The sequence below is a fragment of the Ursus arctos genome, unplaced genomic scaffold (assembly GCF_023065955.2).
Source record: "Ursus arctos isolate Adak ecotype North America unplaced genomic scaffold, UrsArc2.0 scaffold_9, whole genome shotgun sequence".
Lineage (NCBI taxonomy): Eukaryota > Metazoa > Chordata > Mammalia > Carnivora > Ursidae > Ursus > Ursus arctos.
Genome location: NW_026623111.1, coordinates 68,723,419 through 68,741,412, shown reverse-complemented (window position 1 = coordinate 68,741,412; position 17,994 = coordinate 68,723,419). Strand labels below are relative to the sequence as shown.

Sequence of the window (17,994 nt, the reverse complement as noted above, 5' to 3'; positions counted from 1 at the left end):
TCCTTTTTTGGTTTCTATATTAAATGACATTGTATCTTTTAAATGATTACTGTTTGCATTTTTGTATATATGTATCAGGTAAATTTTATATTATGGCACGTTTCAGATATTATTATCTTTAGTATTGATTCTTTGTTTTCTAGGTGTAGTATTACATGATCTACATAGAGATATAATTTAATTATTTCTCAAGTCTTATGCATCTAAATGCTTATGATTATTAGCTTTTTTTTTTTAAAGATTTTATTTATTTATTTGACAGAGATAGAGACAGCCAGCGAGAGAGGGAACACAAGCAGGGGGAGTGGGAGAGGAAGAAGCAGGCTCATAGCAGAAGAGCCTGATGTGGGGCTCGATCCCATAACGCCGGGATCACGCCCTGAGCTGAAGGCAGATGCTTAACCGCTGTGCCACCCAGGCGCCCCTATGATTATTAGCTTTTATCTCCAATACTTTGTTACATAGTAGCAAAGCAGAGGAAATAACTGCTTTATTCTACAGAGAATTGTTTCTCTATTAAGTAGGATGCTGGTTTTTGAGTTGAGGTATAAAATATTTCATCATGTTAAGAAAGTATATCTTAATTTTTATTTTATTTTTCTGAAATTATGAATGAGTGTTGAAATTTATCAAAGGCTGTGGTACATTTTACTATGTGTTCACAATTATTTCTTTTTTCCCTTCTATCATGATTTATTGTTGGGAGAGAATACTTTACCAGTACACTGATTTTGGGTTTAAGCATGTGACTTGCTTTAAACAATGGAATTTGATCAACAGTAGTCGTGTGTCAAGTTCAGAGTCCAAAGCATCATATGTTTCTGCTCACCCCTCTTGTGTTTCCACCTCTACCATCAGAAAGACATGCCCTGGGTAGTTGCTGATCCCAAATGGAGAAGCATATGGAGGAGACTTGAATTCATCCTGTAGCCTGAAGCATAAGCATCCCTGCCAACCCACAGACTGGTGAGTGAGAACAAAGGAAATATTTGACATTGAAAGCCACTGAGATACTGGGGGTATTTGTTACTCACTATTTTCACCCTAGTAATAGCTGACTAAAACAAAGTCCTTTTTGTCACCTATACATCTAATCATATAACATCTTTCTCTTTAGATCTAACTATATGATGAACTATAGGAATGAATTTACTAATATTGAAGCTTCAATGTCTGGGAATAAACCCCTCTTGATTATGATGCACTCTTTAAACTTGATTTTAGATTCTGTTTGCTGACATTTTATTTAGGATTGTTCCATTGCTAGTATGACTGAGACTGCTTTATAGTTTTCTTGTGTGTGTGTGTGGGTGTGTGTAATCTTACCAGGTTTGGGTCTCAGAATTATACTTGTTTCATAGAGATCATTGAGAGTTTTCCTTCTGTTCTACAATTTAATGGGATTGGGCTTATCTGGTCTTTGAGGGTTTGATAGAATTCCCCTGTAAAATCATTTGGATCTAGTTTTTATAGTTCTTGATAACTTTTTCTCTTTCTTCTATGGAAATCTGTCTACTTATGCTTTCCAAGTATAACAAAGTCAATTTTGATAAGTTGTATTTTCTTAGAAAATAATCCAGTTTACCTAGGTTTTCCATTTTATTTGCATTGAGTTGTGTAAAGTAGTCTCTTTCAATATTTAAAAACTTACTAATGTCATTGGTTATCTCCTTGTTTGTATTTCTGATTTGTTTTTTCTGCCTTTCTTCCTTTACTGGGTGAGTTAATGGTTTATCTATTTTGTTGTTGTTTTACAAAAAGTCAGCATTTGGATTTATCAGTTTCTGCTATTTTTCTTTTTTTTTTTTTTATGATTTTTTATTATATTATGTTAGTCACCATACAGTACATCCCCGGTTTCCGATGTAAGGCTCGATGATTCATTAGTTGTGTATAACACCCAGTGCACCATGCAATACGTGCCCTCCTTACTACCCATCACCAGCCTATCCCATTCCCCCACCCCCCTCCCCTCTGAAGTCCTCATTTTGTTTCTCATAGTCCAGTTTCTGCTATTTTTCTGTCTCTACCTCATTACTTTTGCTTTTAAGTTTATTATTTCCTTCCTTCTGCCTTCTTTTGCTTTACTTTGTTGTTCTTTCCTAATTTTTAAGATGGGAGCTCTATTTATTTATTTTCATTTTTTGATGTGTTTGTTGCTGCAAGAATTTAAGGCTATGATTTTTCTGTGATCACTGATTTAACTATATTCTATTGATTTTGTGTTTTCATTATGGTTCTTTTTTAGAAATTCTTCCCCTTAATTTTCCTCCTTTTGTCCTAAATGTTACTTAATAGAGAATTTTAAAATTTCCAAATGGAATTTCTAATTTTCAAAAGAGCAGAGGAGCACGACATGGAAGTAAAGATGCTTGCTCCACTTCACGCTTCCAGAACTTTTAGTTTTGAATGAAATTGAAAAGCTTGATTATTACCTGAAACTGCACTTAAAAATTTTCCAATAGAAGGGGACCGTTTATTATCTACAGGTGATCCAAATAGCTATGGGACAAAACTGCTATGGAAACTGTCAGTTTTTCATCCAAAGGCAACAAAGCAATAAATTTACTGAGCAAATTAACGGTGAGTGATGAGAAACAATAAAATTGATTTGTGATTGCAGCTAGGCTTTCATTAGCTTTTATATCAGCTTTGTGAAAATTAGAAAAAGGTGTTCCCCTGGGTGTCAGGGTCCTGCATGGTTGGAGGATCTCTGGCTGAACATCAACCTCAACTTGAATCCTATTTCTTTAACTAGGAACCCTAGCTCAGCCCGAAACTGTACGGTTGATCCAGCAGACTCTGGATTGCTCTCTACTAAGTTTAGCAGGTTCATTAAAGTAGCAACTGATTGCTAAGACAGTACATCTTGAATGCTCTTACCACAAAAAAAAAAAAAAAATGATTAGGATAGAGAAGGTGACAAGATAGGGATGTTAACTAATGTTGTGGTGGTGATCATTTTGCAGTATAAGAGTGTATCAAATCATCATGTGGTGTACCTTAAACTTACACAATGTTATATGTCATTTATATTTCAGCTGCAGGAAAAAAAGAGAAAAAAGAAAAGAAAGAAAAAAAAAAGAAAAAGATGCTACCAAACTCATTATATTTGAGACATGAGATTTATTCACACACACAAAAAATAATCACAACCAAATATACACTAATTAAAAAAACAAAAGATTATAGTGACATAAAATTTTATATTCTTTTATAAGTGTGTAAAGTGTTTTGTTTGCTTCTACATAAATTTCTATTCATAAAAGAATAGCAAACATTACAATGCAGTGATAGCTTGCATTTCTTATATGAAAAGAACATAGACCAAACCCTGAAGCTTTTAATTCACAAGGGTGTTACCATGAAGCTACACACTAGACTAATGATCAAAAACAGGACCTATTTCCAGATCCATATACATATACATTCATCAACTAAGCTGAGAAATAAGCATTTCATATTCTTTCCCATCCTGCTACAATGTATTTTTTCTTTTTACTAAAAGCAGAGTAAGAAATTGCATTTTCTCCTTTTAATTGACCTCCGAGGATGCACTATCTAATTCATGAGAAGTGTGAAATTTCAGGTGTTTATCTTCCTCACTCTTGGAATCTAGGACAAGCCCCTTTTCATGGCTTTGAACTATTTGGCTGACAAGTTCACTGCTGACTTCAGAGTTTTCCTGACTATCAATCTCATGGGAATGCCTATCGCTCTCATCACTTGCTCTCAGCTTATACTCTCTGGTGTGCCTGCGGCTCTTGGTTTCCATACTGTGGTCATCCAGCTGACTTGTTTCCTGACTGTCTTTCGCATGGCTGTCCCCGTCGGAAGTCCCCCGCACTGTCTGGGAAAGAAGGACGGCATTGAAGTCATCTTCCATACTCCCACTTTTCACAAGTGATGTCAAGTCCTCCTCTGTAGAATCAGGATACTGAATCACAGAACAAATGGAAGGAGAATTAAATGAAGAGCCAGGGATGGGAACATTGTAATTCTGCTTTTTAACTTTTAGGCCAATTATACTGAAAATTGTCTAAATTTGGCTGAAGCAAGAAACAGGACTAGCAAGTTACTTTGGTTTTTTTACCGAGCCTTTTCACATATTCATCTTCTTAGTTTAATAGATACGTCATTATGCATATGATAAAGACTATGACGTAGGTCTCACGATTTCTGCTTTACATAAAGGGAAAGTGAATTGAAAGTTAAAAAGTCAAATGATTAGTAAGCAGCAAGGCTATGTGTCGAATTCAGATCCTTCGACTACAGATCCAGCACAATTTGCAACTCTACAGTTCTTCTTAGGTATTTAACTTCAAAACATGACCATTGTATTGTGAAAATAATTGCTGTTTTCCAAAGTTCTTTTCTTTAATCTAAAAAAGTGAATAGAATAAATACTTTATAGCCAGGATTTGGGAAATAATCATTGTGATTGAGAGACAAAAGTAGGGAGAATTGCATGGGCTTAACCATAAAATCACCAAGTGAAAAAAGGTTTTGTGTTCAATAGTCATAAATTAGGGGTGCTGGGGTGGCTCAGCCAGTTAAGTGCCAGACTTTTGATTTCGTCTCAGGTCATGAGCTCAGGGTCGTGAGCTCAGCGTGGAGTCTGCTTGTCCCTCTCCCTCCACCTCTACCAGTCCCCCTGCTCTCTCTTTCTCTAAAATAAATATGTTTTAAAAATCTTTTAAAAAGTCATAAATTAATAATGCTTACTGAATGAATGAATGAATGAATGTCAACATGCACACTCTGGTTTCCTAGAATCGGGCTCTAATCATAAATATCTGATGTGTCTGTTCAAGGATTTACCTGGACTTCATATCTGTGGGACTTCTTAGATCTGGACCTCAGTCCATAAGCCACACTATCACCTCGGCCATCATTTGAGTCTCTTGTGGGGACAGCTGGAGTGAAGAATTGGGTTGCTGGAAAGTCCGTGGGAAAATCCGTGACCAGTTCATCAGATTCATCAGACTGGTTAGAGTTGTCATCTACGTCATTAGAATCAACGGAATCCTGGCTATCCACATCGTCTCCGTCATCTTCATCCACATCATCGTGGCTTTCATCGGACTTGCTTGAGAGGGTCTAAAAAACAAGATGGCCAGAAAAATTGGGGTAAGGGTTTTTATTTTCCCTTAGTCTTTAGAGTGCATTAGTCTTTCAAACTAATTTGGTTTCAGAATCTTTGCATTCACAACAATGTATTCAGTGGCTTCTAGGAGCAAAAGTGAGTATCTTCCAATTTCTTTTTTAACACCAGGATAAATGGAACCATAATCTGAGGTATTTTTCTTGCTTTTCCATAAATAATTACTTTCATAGACATTTTCAAGCCATATGACATTTCTTTCGATAACATTGTTTTTCCTTGTTCATATTAGACATTATTTAATTTACCAAATTCAATGATGAAATAAATACAGATACGTAATTGTAAATTATCCTTTATTTGAAATGAGAATTCTCGGGAGATGGGAGCATCCATATATTAATGCATGCATCAAAACCTAAAACCACCCCCTTATCAGCATGGATAAGCAAAAGCTGACTCCATTACGCTTATGTATAAACTGCAACTCAAATCTATCAACCAAATGAACCACTGAATGTCTATTAAACTTCCGATTAGCAAATATACTGGATTATTTATCTAACTTTCCTAATTAGAGATTCATAAGGAAAATAAATTTTAATTATCTCTTTAGCGAATGTATCAGTAGTCCTAATAAAAAGAATAGCTGTCACAGAAACCATTATGTTAGGAACAGAAATGTTCCCTTAGACAAAATCTTGGCTTTTGTCAGCGTTATTAGATGCTTATCAGATATTAGATAAGACATCTACAAAATACCTTAAATAAAATGTTAAGAGGCTTAGTATTTCAAATAACAGACATTGGTAAACATTTCCTGCCACACTAAACTTATCTGAAGAAACCTGGTATTTCTGACGTTTAGTAAATACATGTTTTCTTCCTGAGCCAGTTTTAAATTGGAAATTTACTGTAAAATTTGCTAACTAGAATATTGTCAGAATCGAACCCAGGCCATGTCATCAGAGAAAGAGTGGCTTCTTTCATCTATCCAAGGCGTGGTCGGCTTCTGATTCACAGTGAGAACTCACCTTTTGTTGGAAGTCATCAGTTTCTTGAGAGAGCACAGTGTTCTGAAGAAGGAGGGACACATATCAGTTTACATCAAACATGTCTCACACTTTAATTCAAAAGTTAGCCTTTTCTATCCAAAGCAGGTCTCGTTTTGTAGCCTCTTAAGTAGGCGGCCTTGTAAGGGGGGAAAGGCCAACATAACCAGATCAACTGCTATCCTAAGCTCACGTTTACCAACAGGCGGGAAGGATCCATTTAATTGGCCTGAATGGCCTGCATGATGCTGGCTACTTTGTGTTGTTCTCTAAATGTGAGACATTTAATTCTTAAAATTAGTTAAAATGAAAAATACCTGTAGTGCTAGGAAAGTCTGCTTCTGAGATGGGTCAGGCTTTAGCCAAGTAGCTACAGCACCTGGGTATTTGTGGTAAAGCTACAAAAAATGTTGCATATTTGTCATTATTAAAAAAGGAAACATAAGATTTTATCACATAAGTGATACACTGAAAAAACAACTATCCTTCACGGATCTTGATGGACAAGCATAAGATGCCAGTATATGGTCAACCAGAGCCTTAGATACCTCTTTTATCATTTCCTTTTTCTTACAGATTCATGTAATATACTCTTACATAGCACTTACTTAGGTCAGGCATCCTTTCAAGGTGATTTACCAATATTTATTCGTTTAATCCTCTCAACCCCCTGTGAGATGGGTATCGTTATCATTCCCATTTTACAGATCGGGAGAAGCTCAGCCACAAAGAAGTTAAGTGGTAGCGAGTGGCAGAGCCAGGGTTCAAATCCAGCCAAACTGGCTCTTCGCAGTGACGCATTCTGTGCGTGCTGAACACCGTGCGCTCCTGTTCTGTGCTCGCTAGCTGGAACTGCCCCTCAGATAAAACACATCTAAAGCAGAGGTGCCCTTAATTAGTGGGGATCTTCACTGTTTCCTCTATGGAACAAGGAGGAACTCTCTAAGGCTGTGCTGTCTGATACAGGATCCTCCGGCCATATAACATGTGGTTATTTCATTTAATTAAAATGAAATATAATTAAAAATTCAGTTCCTCAGTCGCACTAGCTACATTGTGAGTTCAGTTGCCACATGTGTCTCATTGCCTTCTGGGCGGACCATGCAGAAATATGATATTATTTTAATAGTAACATCATTGCACAAAAGTTCTATTGCTCCAAGGTGCCAGAGACGTGAATGGAATGGTCTTTCCTTTAGCCAAGTTATTTATCTGGAAAATGATTATCCTAGTGCAGAGGAGTGGAAATTGCTCTGAATAAGTGTCATCTGATGGGCTGTATCACCCAGAGCCAATCCGTTCCCATCCCTGTCATTGAGAATGAGAGCCCTGGCCGTTCCACAGGGTCCCTTTCACAGCCAGCCACCGGGTGGGGGAGGGGCAGGGAGGCGAAGGGTCAGTAGCACTTGGGGTTTCCTCCAGGGCTGGCTCCAACCAGAGCAACTTCATATTGGGCTTCTTTGAAAGCTTTTGCTGAAGGAAGGGGCTCCTTGCCTAAGCAAGATGTGAAACTGCTGCTCTAGGGAGTTACAAGTTTCCCTCTCTTTTTTCTTTAGAAATATATAAAAACGATATGTAAATATGGTATAACATATATATTTAATATATATATTTCCTGCTGCTACATGTAATATGGGCTCAGACAGAAGGCATTTATAAGTTAAATTTCTGATTTAGAACAAGGTAATATGAAGACAATATAGATGAACAAAACAAACCCATTAACCCCCCCTAACAGTCGTTAACACTCACAGATAACCGACCTTCACCTTCAGAGGTATAGCCTTATACCTTTCACATATATCCTGCGAGCTCTGAATTGCTAGGATTCTGGAAGGTTGGGTTCTTCACTTATCTACTAAATATAATTGAATAATTTATACTGTCATAGCTTTATGGGCCATATTTATTCTATGAAAAAGGCACCAATTCTTGCCTCAAATAGTGTAAACTCTATCTTTTCTGGAAATGTTAAGTTTTCTGGCCTATTATTGTGCTTCAATACTTCTTTTCTCAAATCAGTCGGAAAACAGACGTGCCTGTAGCCACCCACTTGCGCACCCAAACACATGCAGCAATACTTCTCCTAATGTCTTCGTTAAGCAATCTCCTTTCAGTGACCCCAGGCAACTCTACACAGGCCTTTATTCTGTTCCTCTGGGATTGAACTCCCTGTGCCTTTTGTCTGAGCTCCTCAGGACAATGCCCGTTTGTTGTTTGCTGGCAGTTTCTCCTGTTTTGGGGCATGTACATCTATGGATTTGGTCTTATGTTCGGTTAGAAAGTTGTTCTCTAAAGTCAGCTGACAAGCGAAAGAGATCCAAACAGCATAAAAACCTTTCTTTTTATAATGGGCTTCTTGACTAATATCTTAGGAAATATTATGAATATTATGGTCATACAAACTGTCCAGTGTGTGAGACAAATTTCAAACTTAGTAAAGCAAAAGATGGGGTTTTCTATGTCTAGTGCAGTATGATGACTCATGGAAAGAAAAAGTCACATGACTTCATAGAATTCCTTTTACATAAATGATAATGCGCCAGAGCATTATTTTATTATATAAAACAACTAGTTTGGTATTAAGAGCATTTATTTACTAGAAACTATACAGATCTTCCTCAACTTGCAATGTGGTTATGTCCCAATAAACCCATCGCATGTTAAAAATATGGTAGATCAAAGATGCATTTAATACATCTAACCTACTGGCCATGATGGCGCCACTTAGCCTACCTTAAACAGGCTCAGAATGCTTACATTACCTTGCAGTTGGGCAAAAGCATCTAACGCAAGGCCTATTTTATAATAAAGTGTTGAATATCTCATTTAATGTATTGACTACTATACTGAAACTGAAAAATGACATGGTTGTATGGGTACAGAATGGCTGAAAGCATTCAGGTGTTTACCTCGTGATGGCGTGACTGACTGCGTGCCTCGACTCTCTACCCCAGCATCACAAGAGAGTATTGGACCATACTTCGCGAGCCCCGGAAATGATCAAGATTCAAAATCTGAAGCATGGTTCCTACTAAATGCAAATGACTTTCCCACCATCGTGAAGTTGAAAAATTGTAAATGGAACCATCATGAAGTCGGAGACCATCTGTAACTGTACTTAATACTGGCTTAGGTTGAAAGCCGGCAGTCAATAAATACTCACCAATTAACAGCCTGACTATGAAAAGAAGTAAAATGGCAACAAATATGTTTGTGGTGCCTCCCATACAGCTGCTTAAGTAATGTGACTACGTGATAAACCTAAAAGATGCTTACCTGCTTTTCCTCAGAGCTCCCGGAATCAGGCTGCTTAATCTTTGAAACAGAAAAGATGAAGAAAGATTACAATGTGAATGTGTTCCTAGCCCAGGGGAGTACACAATTCATTCATTTTGAGAAATTTCCTTTAAGAGTCAGCTGTACTCACGGGAATGGCGAAGGCAACGCCCAAGAGGCAAAAGCAAATCACTGCAATTCTCATGGTGATTTTTCCTGCAAAATATTTTGTAAGGAATATTTGATTTCTTCATAGGGTAAAACGGTGATACCTCTTTATGCTACCACATTACAAAATCATTACAAATAAAATCTATTTTCTGTAGAATATTTTCTACCTTTTGGAGAAAACTTGTGTCTCAATCACTGTGGTCTTTTGAGTTACTATTCGTAACGCGTCCTCTTTACTCCATCTCTCACTATTAGGCAAGGGAGAGAGGAATCTCACAAGTCTATATTCGACTTCAAGAATTTAGAGTTCCAGGGATTAGACCATTACTACCCGATAGCTCCAGCTATCTCAGCCTAAAAACTGATCACGAGTAATTTAATTAAAATAATAAGCTAGTGTTGGAATATTTATTTCTCAGGGAAGAAAAACACAGAAAGAAAATGAAACTATACAAAGACACTTGCTTTCTTCATTTTTCCAGCATGCATATTAAGTGCGATTTTTTGCTTAAATTATTAAAAAGTTACTACTTAGGAAAAATGAGGCTGTCTCAAATCTCAGTTATTTAAAAAAGACATTCTAGAAATTTGAAACAAAACCCAAAACACTGAAAATAGTCAACAGCTTTCCCAGTGAAGATTATAAGTCTGCATAGTGTCATACAGATATTTTGGTGAAAAATTTAACAGCTGAATACAGAAGTAAAATATTCAGAAAGGGTTTTTTTTCCCCTTGAAAATAGGATGGATACATTAAATCATTAAAGCATAGCATAATTATTAGCTTACATTACCACTAAAGATCCTTTTCCTTTTAAATGCTTCCACAGCCATTTACCCATTAAAAATAATGTATATATAGTCATTCAAAAGGAGCATAGAATTTTTCTTTTTGTTCTGACTGGAAGAAAGAGTTTCAGTTCTTTTGAGGACTCCAAGTATTTTTGAGTTATATAATTGACTGGCTTTCAAACTAACCGGTTACCTTTCCTCCAGGAAATCTGCAACGTATCTGGCATGCTCCATTAAAAGACTAGAACGGTGTATGTAAGTCTGCTTAACAGCTTTACAGTTCAACACTTTTCATTAGAACTTGCCCTTCCCCCCGGAAAGGAAGCCGAATGCCTAGGACAGCAATGAAGTTGAATGCCTAGGACAGAGGAAGCGCGGGCTTACCTTGCTCTGTGGCTGGCTGAGAAGAGAGCCCAGTCCTGGTTGATGCTGCACTGCTCGCCTTCTCTTCCTGCTGCTGACAACCAGGACCTCCCAGAATTTAAATGCTGCTCCAGACATTCTCCACCAACACAGGGAGGCGGAGAAATGTGTCATGAGGTTTTTTTGCCACTGCCCAACCCACTTGCTCCCACACTTCCCCCTCTGGTTTTTGTGGTTAAAAAACAAAGAAACAAATGCACAAACTACTCTACAGTTAAAACATTACTGATGTACAATATCATTAACTAGCTTTTTCATTTATGGGATTGGCAGTCAGCACCATGGAAGGGCATCTAGGGGTCCTGTAAAAAGGTGGGGAGGAATGACTAGTTCCTTTAGAGAGTTGATAATGTCTGAATTAGAAGGAAAGAGTATTAACATAAATCAGTCTTAAATAAAATGAAATGGAATAGATTTTTGTTTCTTTCAGGTTAAATAACAGATTAAGGTAGTATATGCAACCCAATTTGCCTCACAATTACACTTAACAGCTGCAAGGCTGTTGTTCAGAGAGGCTCCCTCCACCCTTCGCTAGAGGCTCAGTGTGATTTCAAGTACGTAGCAGCTAGTCATTTTCACAAATGACATTACTAACACTAAATTCTATGTTTATGCCCCTTAAGTTGGATTTACAATGACCTCTCAAGGACACGAATTTTTGTCGCACTGTTTGAATTGTTTGGAGGTGGTGAATCGGATAATTTGCTATATAAGACCGAAGAATGGTAATTTACTCTCTATACTGCAGAAGTAAAGCAGCTTCTGACTGGGAGTGTTTCTGCTTGAGAAGGCTGCTTCTGGGGCCAGAGTGTGGCTCTGGGTTCCACACTGACACCCATTAGCAATGTGACCTTGGGCAAATCACTTAGCCGGCCTGGTTTTGTTTCTTCATCTGTCCAATAAATGCACATGATATTACCGAGCTCATGGGGGTTGTGAGAAGTTTTAAATGAATTAGTATGTGTAAAACTAACAATGCTTTGCACATATTACACGTGTATTTCAAGCACTGCGTGTGTTAACCAGGCCTGCAATTTTTGGGAAGAACATGTAGTCATCATTTGTAATGTCTTTAAGTGGACTAGGTTATTAGAATGAGGTTTGGGGTAAGATCTTTAAACTGTGCACATCAATAGGGTAATTTGCACATCTCTACAGGAATGGATTGATTTATGAATCCTCTTTTTTCTAGTTTTTCTCCCAGGATATATAAACTTTGTTACCTAATAAATAAAATTAAAAACGTTTTTCTATATTAAAAAAAAAACTTTACTGGGTATTTAAAAGGTATTTAAATGAAAGAAAAATACAGATGAATTTTGAATGTTGGAACAGAAATTAGGGGTAGCAAAGCTCTGAGTCCATTTTAAATATTTAATATTGTTCTGAGATGACTTAACTTCATCTACTTTTCTCAGTTGTGAAGTGGGGGTTGCACTTTTACCTCACACCCCCACTGTAAGAATTGTGCGCGAGATTAAAGATAAAGGGCCTTATTTATTATTAGTTCTATCTAAGGTGTTGGCTCCTATTTACTAAATGCTGCTTTTAATAGAAATATGGATTAAATAATTTCTTGCAGTTTTATTCTATCATTGTAATCCATAGGTTTTGTGGACATTTCGTGGGGGGGTATGTCTATTTTGGATGCATTCCAAATGAGTTGATATTATTGATTTGTGGGATCTAATCACACATTTCAATAATTCAGATGGCAGCTATCTCTATAAAACATAAAGCACACAGGTTATAAAGTTTCAAAATAGATTTCTTAGTTCTGCCTTTAAAAGTTGTTTTTTCCCTTTAAACGTATTACCCACATCAATTTGTCATGTTGTCAGTTTAGTGAGGGGAAAGTTCACAAATTCTAAAAACAAGATTTCCGCAGGACTCACTATGGTTTACTCTGTGCCCACGGGAATGATTTAATACAAACTTAGAGAGTTATAGGACTAGGTTTTGCTGGAGTCGAGCCATGTTGAGCTGAACCATATGACCCACCGCAGGACTCTTCCGGTCATAGCTCCAAAGTGCCACACGATGGCAGCATTTCTGAAAGGGATTTCAGACCTCAAATCTGGTTCTCTGTTTTCTCAATCCGGCAGGACAGGACATACCACGTATTTAATGACAGAACTGTAAAACAGCTGTGGGGCCTTCCATTCTTGGAATGCTAGGTGAGAAAATATTTCCCAACAATGCTCCGCTACACAATAACAAGGAACACAGAGGCCAAGAGAACTAAAGCATTCCTGTTCTGTTCTGTCATAGTTCTCAGCGGTCCCAGGTAGACACTATTGTCTCCTTCCCCACTTCCCACCTTCACTCAAAAGGCTACTGATTCCGATATCTCACTCAGGGGAAAGACTTGTGAGTTCACAGTTAAAGAATGTGTCTGGGATGCTTCAGAGATGAAAAGATAAAGTGATTGGTAATGGAGGCAGTTCTGCAAAGTATGAAATGGATAGTGTGTTCATTCTGACTATTGAAGAAGCTCGTTCTTCTTGCTTTTTGTAATTAAACGCGCTGCTGACACTTATTTTTTTCAGAGTAAGATTTTTCAACTGTCAGAATTAACGAGTTAAATGATTTAGGTCAGAGAGGCTTGATCTGGAGGCTTGATCTATTTCTATTCTTGTTTAGGCTAATGCTTGGTTGTTAGAATCAAAACGTCAAATCGATCAAATTCCTTGTAAATCTTGTATGTGGAAAGGAAAAATGTTAGTTGTTAAACTGGAATGCAAAGAGGGATTTGTGATTGTAAAATATAGACACTATAAGAGGACATATGGGAACATATAAAGAACATTGAATTTTTTTTCTTGAATGACATGAAAATTCTCATATAATGGAAAAATTGAAGTTTCCAGATGTCACCATTTTGTGGAGTTTTTTAATACCAACTTCCAGTTTATTTGGATATTTCTACTTATATTCTTCATAAGGCATAATCAACTACTTAAACTTTTTCAGCTCTGCAAATAATTATTTTTCCCCCTGAAACAGTGTTCAAATAAAAATCTGATACATTGGTACTATGACTAATCTGTCATAGAGAAGTTGGGAACTGTAACTAAGCAGAAACCTACCACGATATTAATCATTTGTAGGCTAAGGAGGAGGGGCATTATTTATTAGAGGAAAGGAAACAAGGGTGGAAGATAAGAGGGTACTACTTTTAAGTTCAGACATGAAATTAGAACATTTCAGAAATAGAAAAAACAAACACCGTAAAACTTTTATCCTACTGCTCAATAACTTAAATAATAAAATTCAGCTCCTGAAAAAAGTGTCCTTACTATTGATAAACATGACTTTCACTTAAAAGAAAAAAGTTTCATTTTAGACATATAGAATTGTTATAGAGTAAATAAATATTCAATAAGTTATTAGTGATTAACCACTCAACTCTCCATCCTTAACAAATTTGGAGCACACAGTTTGTTCTTATAAATTCAATGCACTAGGCTTGAATTCATAGTCTATCCTATGTGGATATCTAATATTTGCTGGTACTCAAGAATCAGATAGTGTTTTTCTAGTAAAGTATTATTACCAACTCTGAGGGCATTCTAACACTCTTTAAGTGATAGATTCTTTAAAGTGGACTAATTTTTTTTTTTAAAGGACACCATTCTTACCCTCATGGAGCCTCAAGGAGACTTTTATTTATGAAAATCAACTAAGAAATTTGGAACTTGTGTAGCCAATGAGGTTAAGGGGGGGCAGTTAAGTAGTAAACTCAGTGAAACGGTGGATAGGAAAAGGCATATGGTGGAGACCCTGTGTCTATACTGGAGAAGGGTGGGTATTTGGGGACTGGGCTCAGACAGGAAGTCTCTCTTTCCACCCAACATCAATCACAGCAGCATAGAAGCCTATACCTGCGGCAACATGGGGAACAATACAGAAGCTTGTCATCAGACAGGACACGAAAGGGGTTGGGGGGGGAGGGCAAAGCTGCAGTAATGTACAAAAAGAACGTCTAGCAGCTCAGGCCCCTGTTAGTACAGAAAAGGCATTTTGCCAAAATAAGCAATCAGTGATCAGCATTCTGCAAAATGTATTTGAGGGGAAAAAAGCATTCTTCAAAATTGGTTTATGAGAATTCTTATTTAAAATCTGATGTTTGAGGGACACTGGGTGGCTCAGTCAGTTGAGCATCTGCCTTCGGCTTGGGTCGTGACCCTGTAGAACTGAGATCCAGCCCCGCACTGGGCTTCCTGCTCAGCGGTGAGTCTGCTTCTCCCTCTTACTCTCCCTCTGCGCGCTCTCTTAAATAAATAAAATCTTTTAAAAAAATCTGATGTTGGAATAATTTTTGGTAGAAAATCCATTATAAGGTTAATATGTAAAAGTGACTCCCTGAATATAGAACAGAAGAAAATTTGAAGAAAGAGGACAAAAACTGGACAACAAAAGAAGCAGCTAAATCAGTTATATTTCTAGCCACGTTTGGCTAAGTTTTGTTTTGTTTTGTTTGTTTTGCCAGTCCCTATTAAGGAAGAACTCACATTAATGTCTCTATTCCATGGAATAACATTTATGTTTTTAAAAATATAATTAAATAATTAGTAATTAAAATTTGAGTCCTTCAATGTTTGAATTTTTTAATAAAATGAAAGCCCATGATATGCTCATCCCGTAGTTTTTGTGTCAACAAATATTTATGCAGTGAATGAAAAAAACTAACTCTATTGCAAAATGTATATAATTCCCATGTAAGTTGAGTCATTCCTGATTATTATCTGATGCTTTCTTAAAGTCCCAAATTGAACATCTGCTCTAGTTCCTATTAGAAGTCACTATCAGGCAGAATGGATTACAGCTGAGAACTTTGGGCAAGATTCCTGTGTCCAAAGAGGGCTGGCCAGGTGAATGCTGTTTTTCACAGAACATGAAGTCCTCCCAGGTTTGGCATTCTCCTGTCTCTACAGCCTTATCTTTCACTGACTCTCTTTCTTATAGTCCCTGCAACAAGCACACAAAGCCAATTGGAGCTCCCCAAAGTACCATGCTAGTTTAAGTCTCCATGCCTTTGCTCACACTGCATGACACCCGTGCCTCGAATATCCCTCCAGCCCCATCCACACCTGCCTGTGAAATATTTTCTTACCAGACTTAGTTCACATTAAGCATCAAGGCATCCCCTATAAAGCCTTTTTTGACCTAAGTAGAAATAGCCACTTCGACTTTTTGTAGGCCTAAAGCACCCTGCCCGTGATCTAGCACAACGTACCTACGATACTTTATTGCCATTACATGCTTGTCTCCTTACACTAACAAGTAAACTCCCTCCAGGCAGGGACGTAGTCTTATTCATGTTTGTATCCACCATTTCCTGTTAGCAAATCAGTAAATGTTTGAGGAACAAATGGGTGAAAGGGCACACCTTTATTAATGCTTAATCCTATGGATGCTACGTATAACACTAGCGTTTAGCATCAGCTCCACGGGGTGAGAACAACTAACTGCTGGGTTCTCAGAATAATTATCTGCAGTTTCGCGATCCGCAGTTTCGCTTGTTACCGGCGAACAACCGAATCTAAAAGCAGATGATCCTCCTTTTGCCGAATCATCAGGAGGTCAGTAGTAGCCTAACTCTACGTCAGGATGCTACGTCATTCCCCTCACTTCATCTCATCACACAGGCGTTTTATCACCTCACATCGTCACAAGAAGGGTGAGTACAGTACAAGATGCTTTGAGAAAGAGAGACCAATGCACATAGCTTTTATTTGTTGTAATTGTCCTATTTTATTGTTATTGTTATTATTTTCCTACAGCGCCTAATTTATAAATTAAACTTCGTCATAGGTATGTAAGTATAGGAAAAAAATAGTATGTATATAGAGTTCAGTACTATCCGCAATTTTAGGCATCCCTTGGGGGTCTTGGAGTGTATTCCTTCAGATAAGGGAGGGACTGTATATACATTTTTAAAATGCCATTGCAGAATCTGCAGAGCCAGGATCTTTCCCCTTATCTATGGGGTTCTGGCAAGCCCTTTAGCTTGCCTGGATCTCATGTTTCTTAATAGAGTTAATCTGGATTATTTTTAAGGTCAGTTTTGGCTCTAAAATTCTGTGATTTTATGTTTCTTTTTAAACTTCATGAGAAATAAAATATTGACATGACAACAGGAAGAGCAAGCAAGTTATAGAAATAGGGATGGCATTGAGATTGTAAGAGAAGAGAGAAGTTCATATTAAAAACCAGAAAGGGAAGATTTTGACACAAAGATTCTCTAATAGGCTGGCAGTCAGGTGAGAGTTGAAGAGTCTTTAAGATGTTTTAAAGTAAACTATCATGTGTTTTTGTTTTTGTTGTTTTTATATTTTAAATAATAGATAAAAAATTAATGAATATTATTACAATAATATTAGTAAAAATAAAACTTTTTTTTAAAGAGACCAATCACTTCCAACATGTAACTCTAATGAGTCAATTTTTAAGGTTCTGAGAACTTTTTATCCTTACCTCCCCAAATATGGGTTTTCTAGAGGTGTTTTCTCAAAGTGGGTCACATGAATTTCTTTCGGATTCTGTTACACCAAGAGTGGGAGATTGAAGAGAAAGTGACTGAAGAGGTTGGCTTGTTTCTTTCCTGGAAAATGCTGCCTGTGGTTTTTAGGAGGCAATTTTGTTGCCAAAGAGATCGAGAATATCAGGCGGCTCCATAATCTGGAGATGTTTTTAGATTTTTCTTTCCCGCATTCACATCCTCTTCATTTCCAAGCATCTGCAGATGTGACGGGTCTAGACAACCTATTAATTTCGCTTTGTATGAGATAGAATCATTCAAGAGTTATCTAAAATCAGAGCTTGTGATAAAATTCTGCTTTTTACGTATTCATGTGTAACGAATTTCTACTGCTTGTTTTTTCCCTAAGAAACATTTCCTCATAACTATTATGACCTCAGCATTTACCTTTTCTACGGTAACAAAGAGTGAGCCCAGAATTTTTGCCTTTACCATTAAAATGAGAGATATTAAAATAATAATAATAACAACAATAGTATCTATATGTTTTCATGGAAAACCTATAATATTCTAGATTTTAAAATATACATTATGTCTGATATTCCTAACAACTACATGAATTCAGTATTAGGATCTCATTTTTTCAGGTAATTAAATGGAAGTCATTTACTGTGCAATCATTTCTATAT

At 37.1% G+C, this 17,994-nt stretch overlaps 1 protein-coding gene across 2 annotated transcripts; it reads right to left on the bottom strand.

Moving 5' to 3' along the window:
* Positions 1 to 3,111: 3,111 nt before the first annotated feature.
* On the bottom strand, positions 3,112 to 10,912 carry SPP1 (secreted phosphoprotein 1). 2 transcript variants are annotated; one of them, XM_026509756.4, is made up of 7 exons: positions 10,783 to 10,912; positions 9,587 to 9,651; positions 9,436 to 9,474; positions 6,474 to 6,554; positions 6,139 to 6,180; positions 4,822 to 5,100; positions 3,112 to 3,937 (listed from the first exon to the last, which is right to left on the bottom strand). In XM_026509756.4, the coding sequence occupies exons 2-7, from the start codon at positions 9,638 to 9,640 to the stop codon at positions 3,536 to 3,538; spliced, it is 897 nt and encodes a 298-aa protein (XP_026365541.1). In that variant the 5' UTR covers positions 9,641 to 9,651; positions 10,783 to 10,912; the 3' UTR covers positions 3,112 to 3,535. The 2 variants fall into 2 exon arrangements, with proteins under 2 accessions (XP_026365541.1, XP_026365542.1); XM_026509757.4 differs by lacking the exon at positions 6,474 to 6,554 and having other exon boundaries at positions 10,783 to 10,910.
* Positions 10,913 to 17,994: the final 7,082 nt, after the last annotated feature.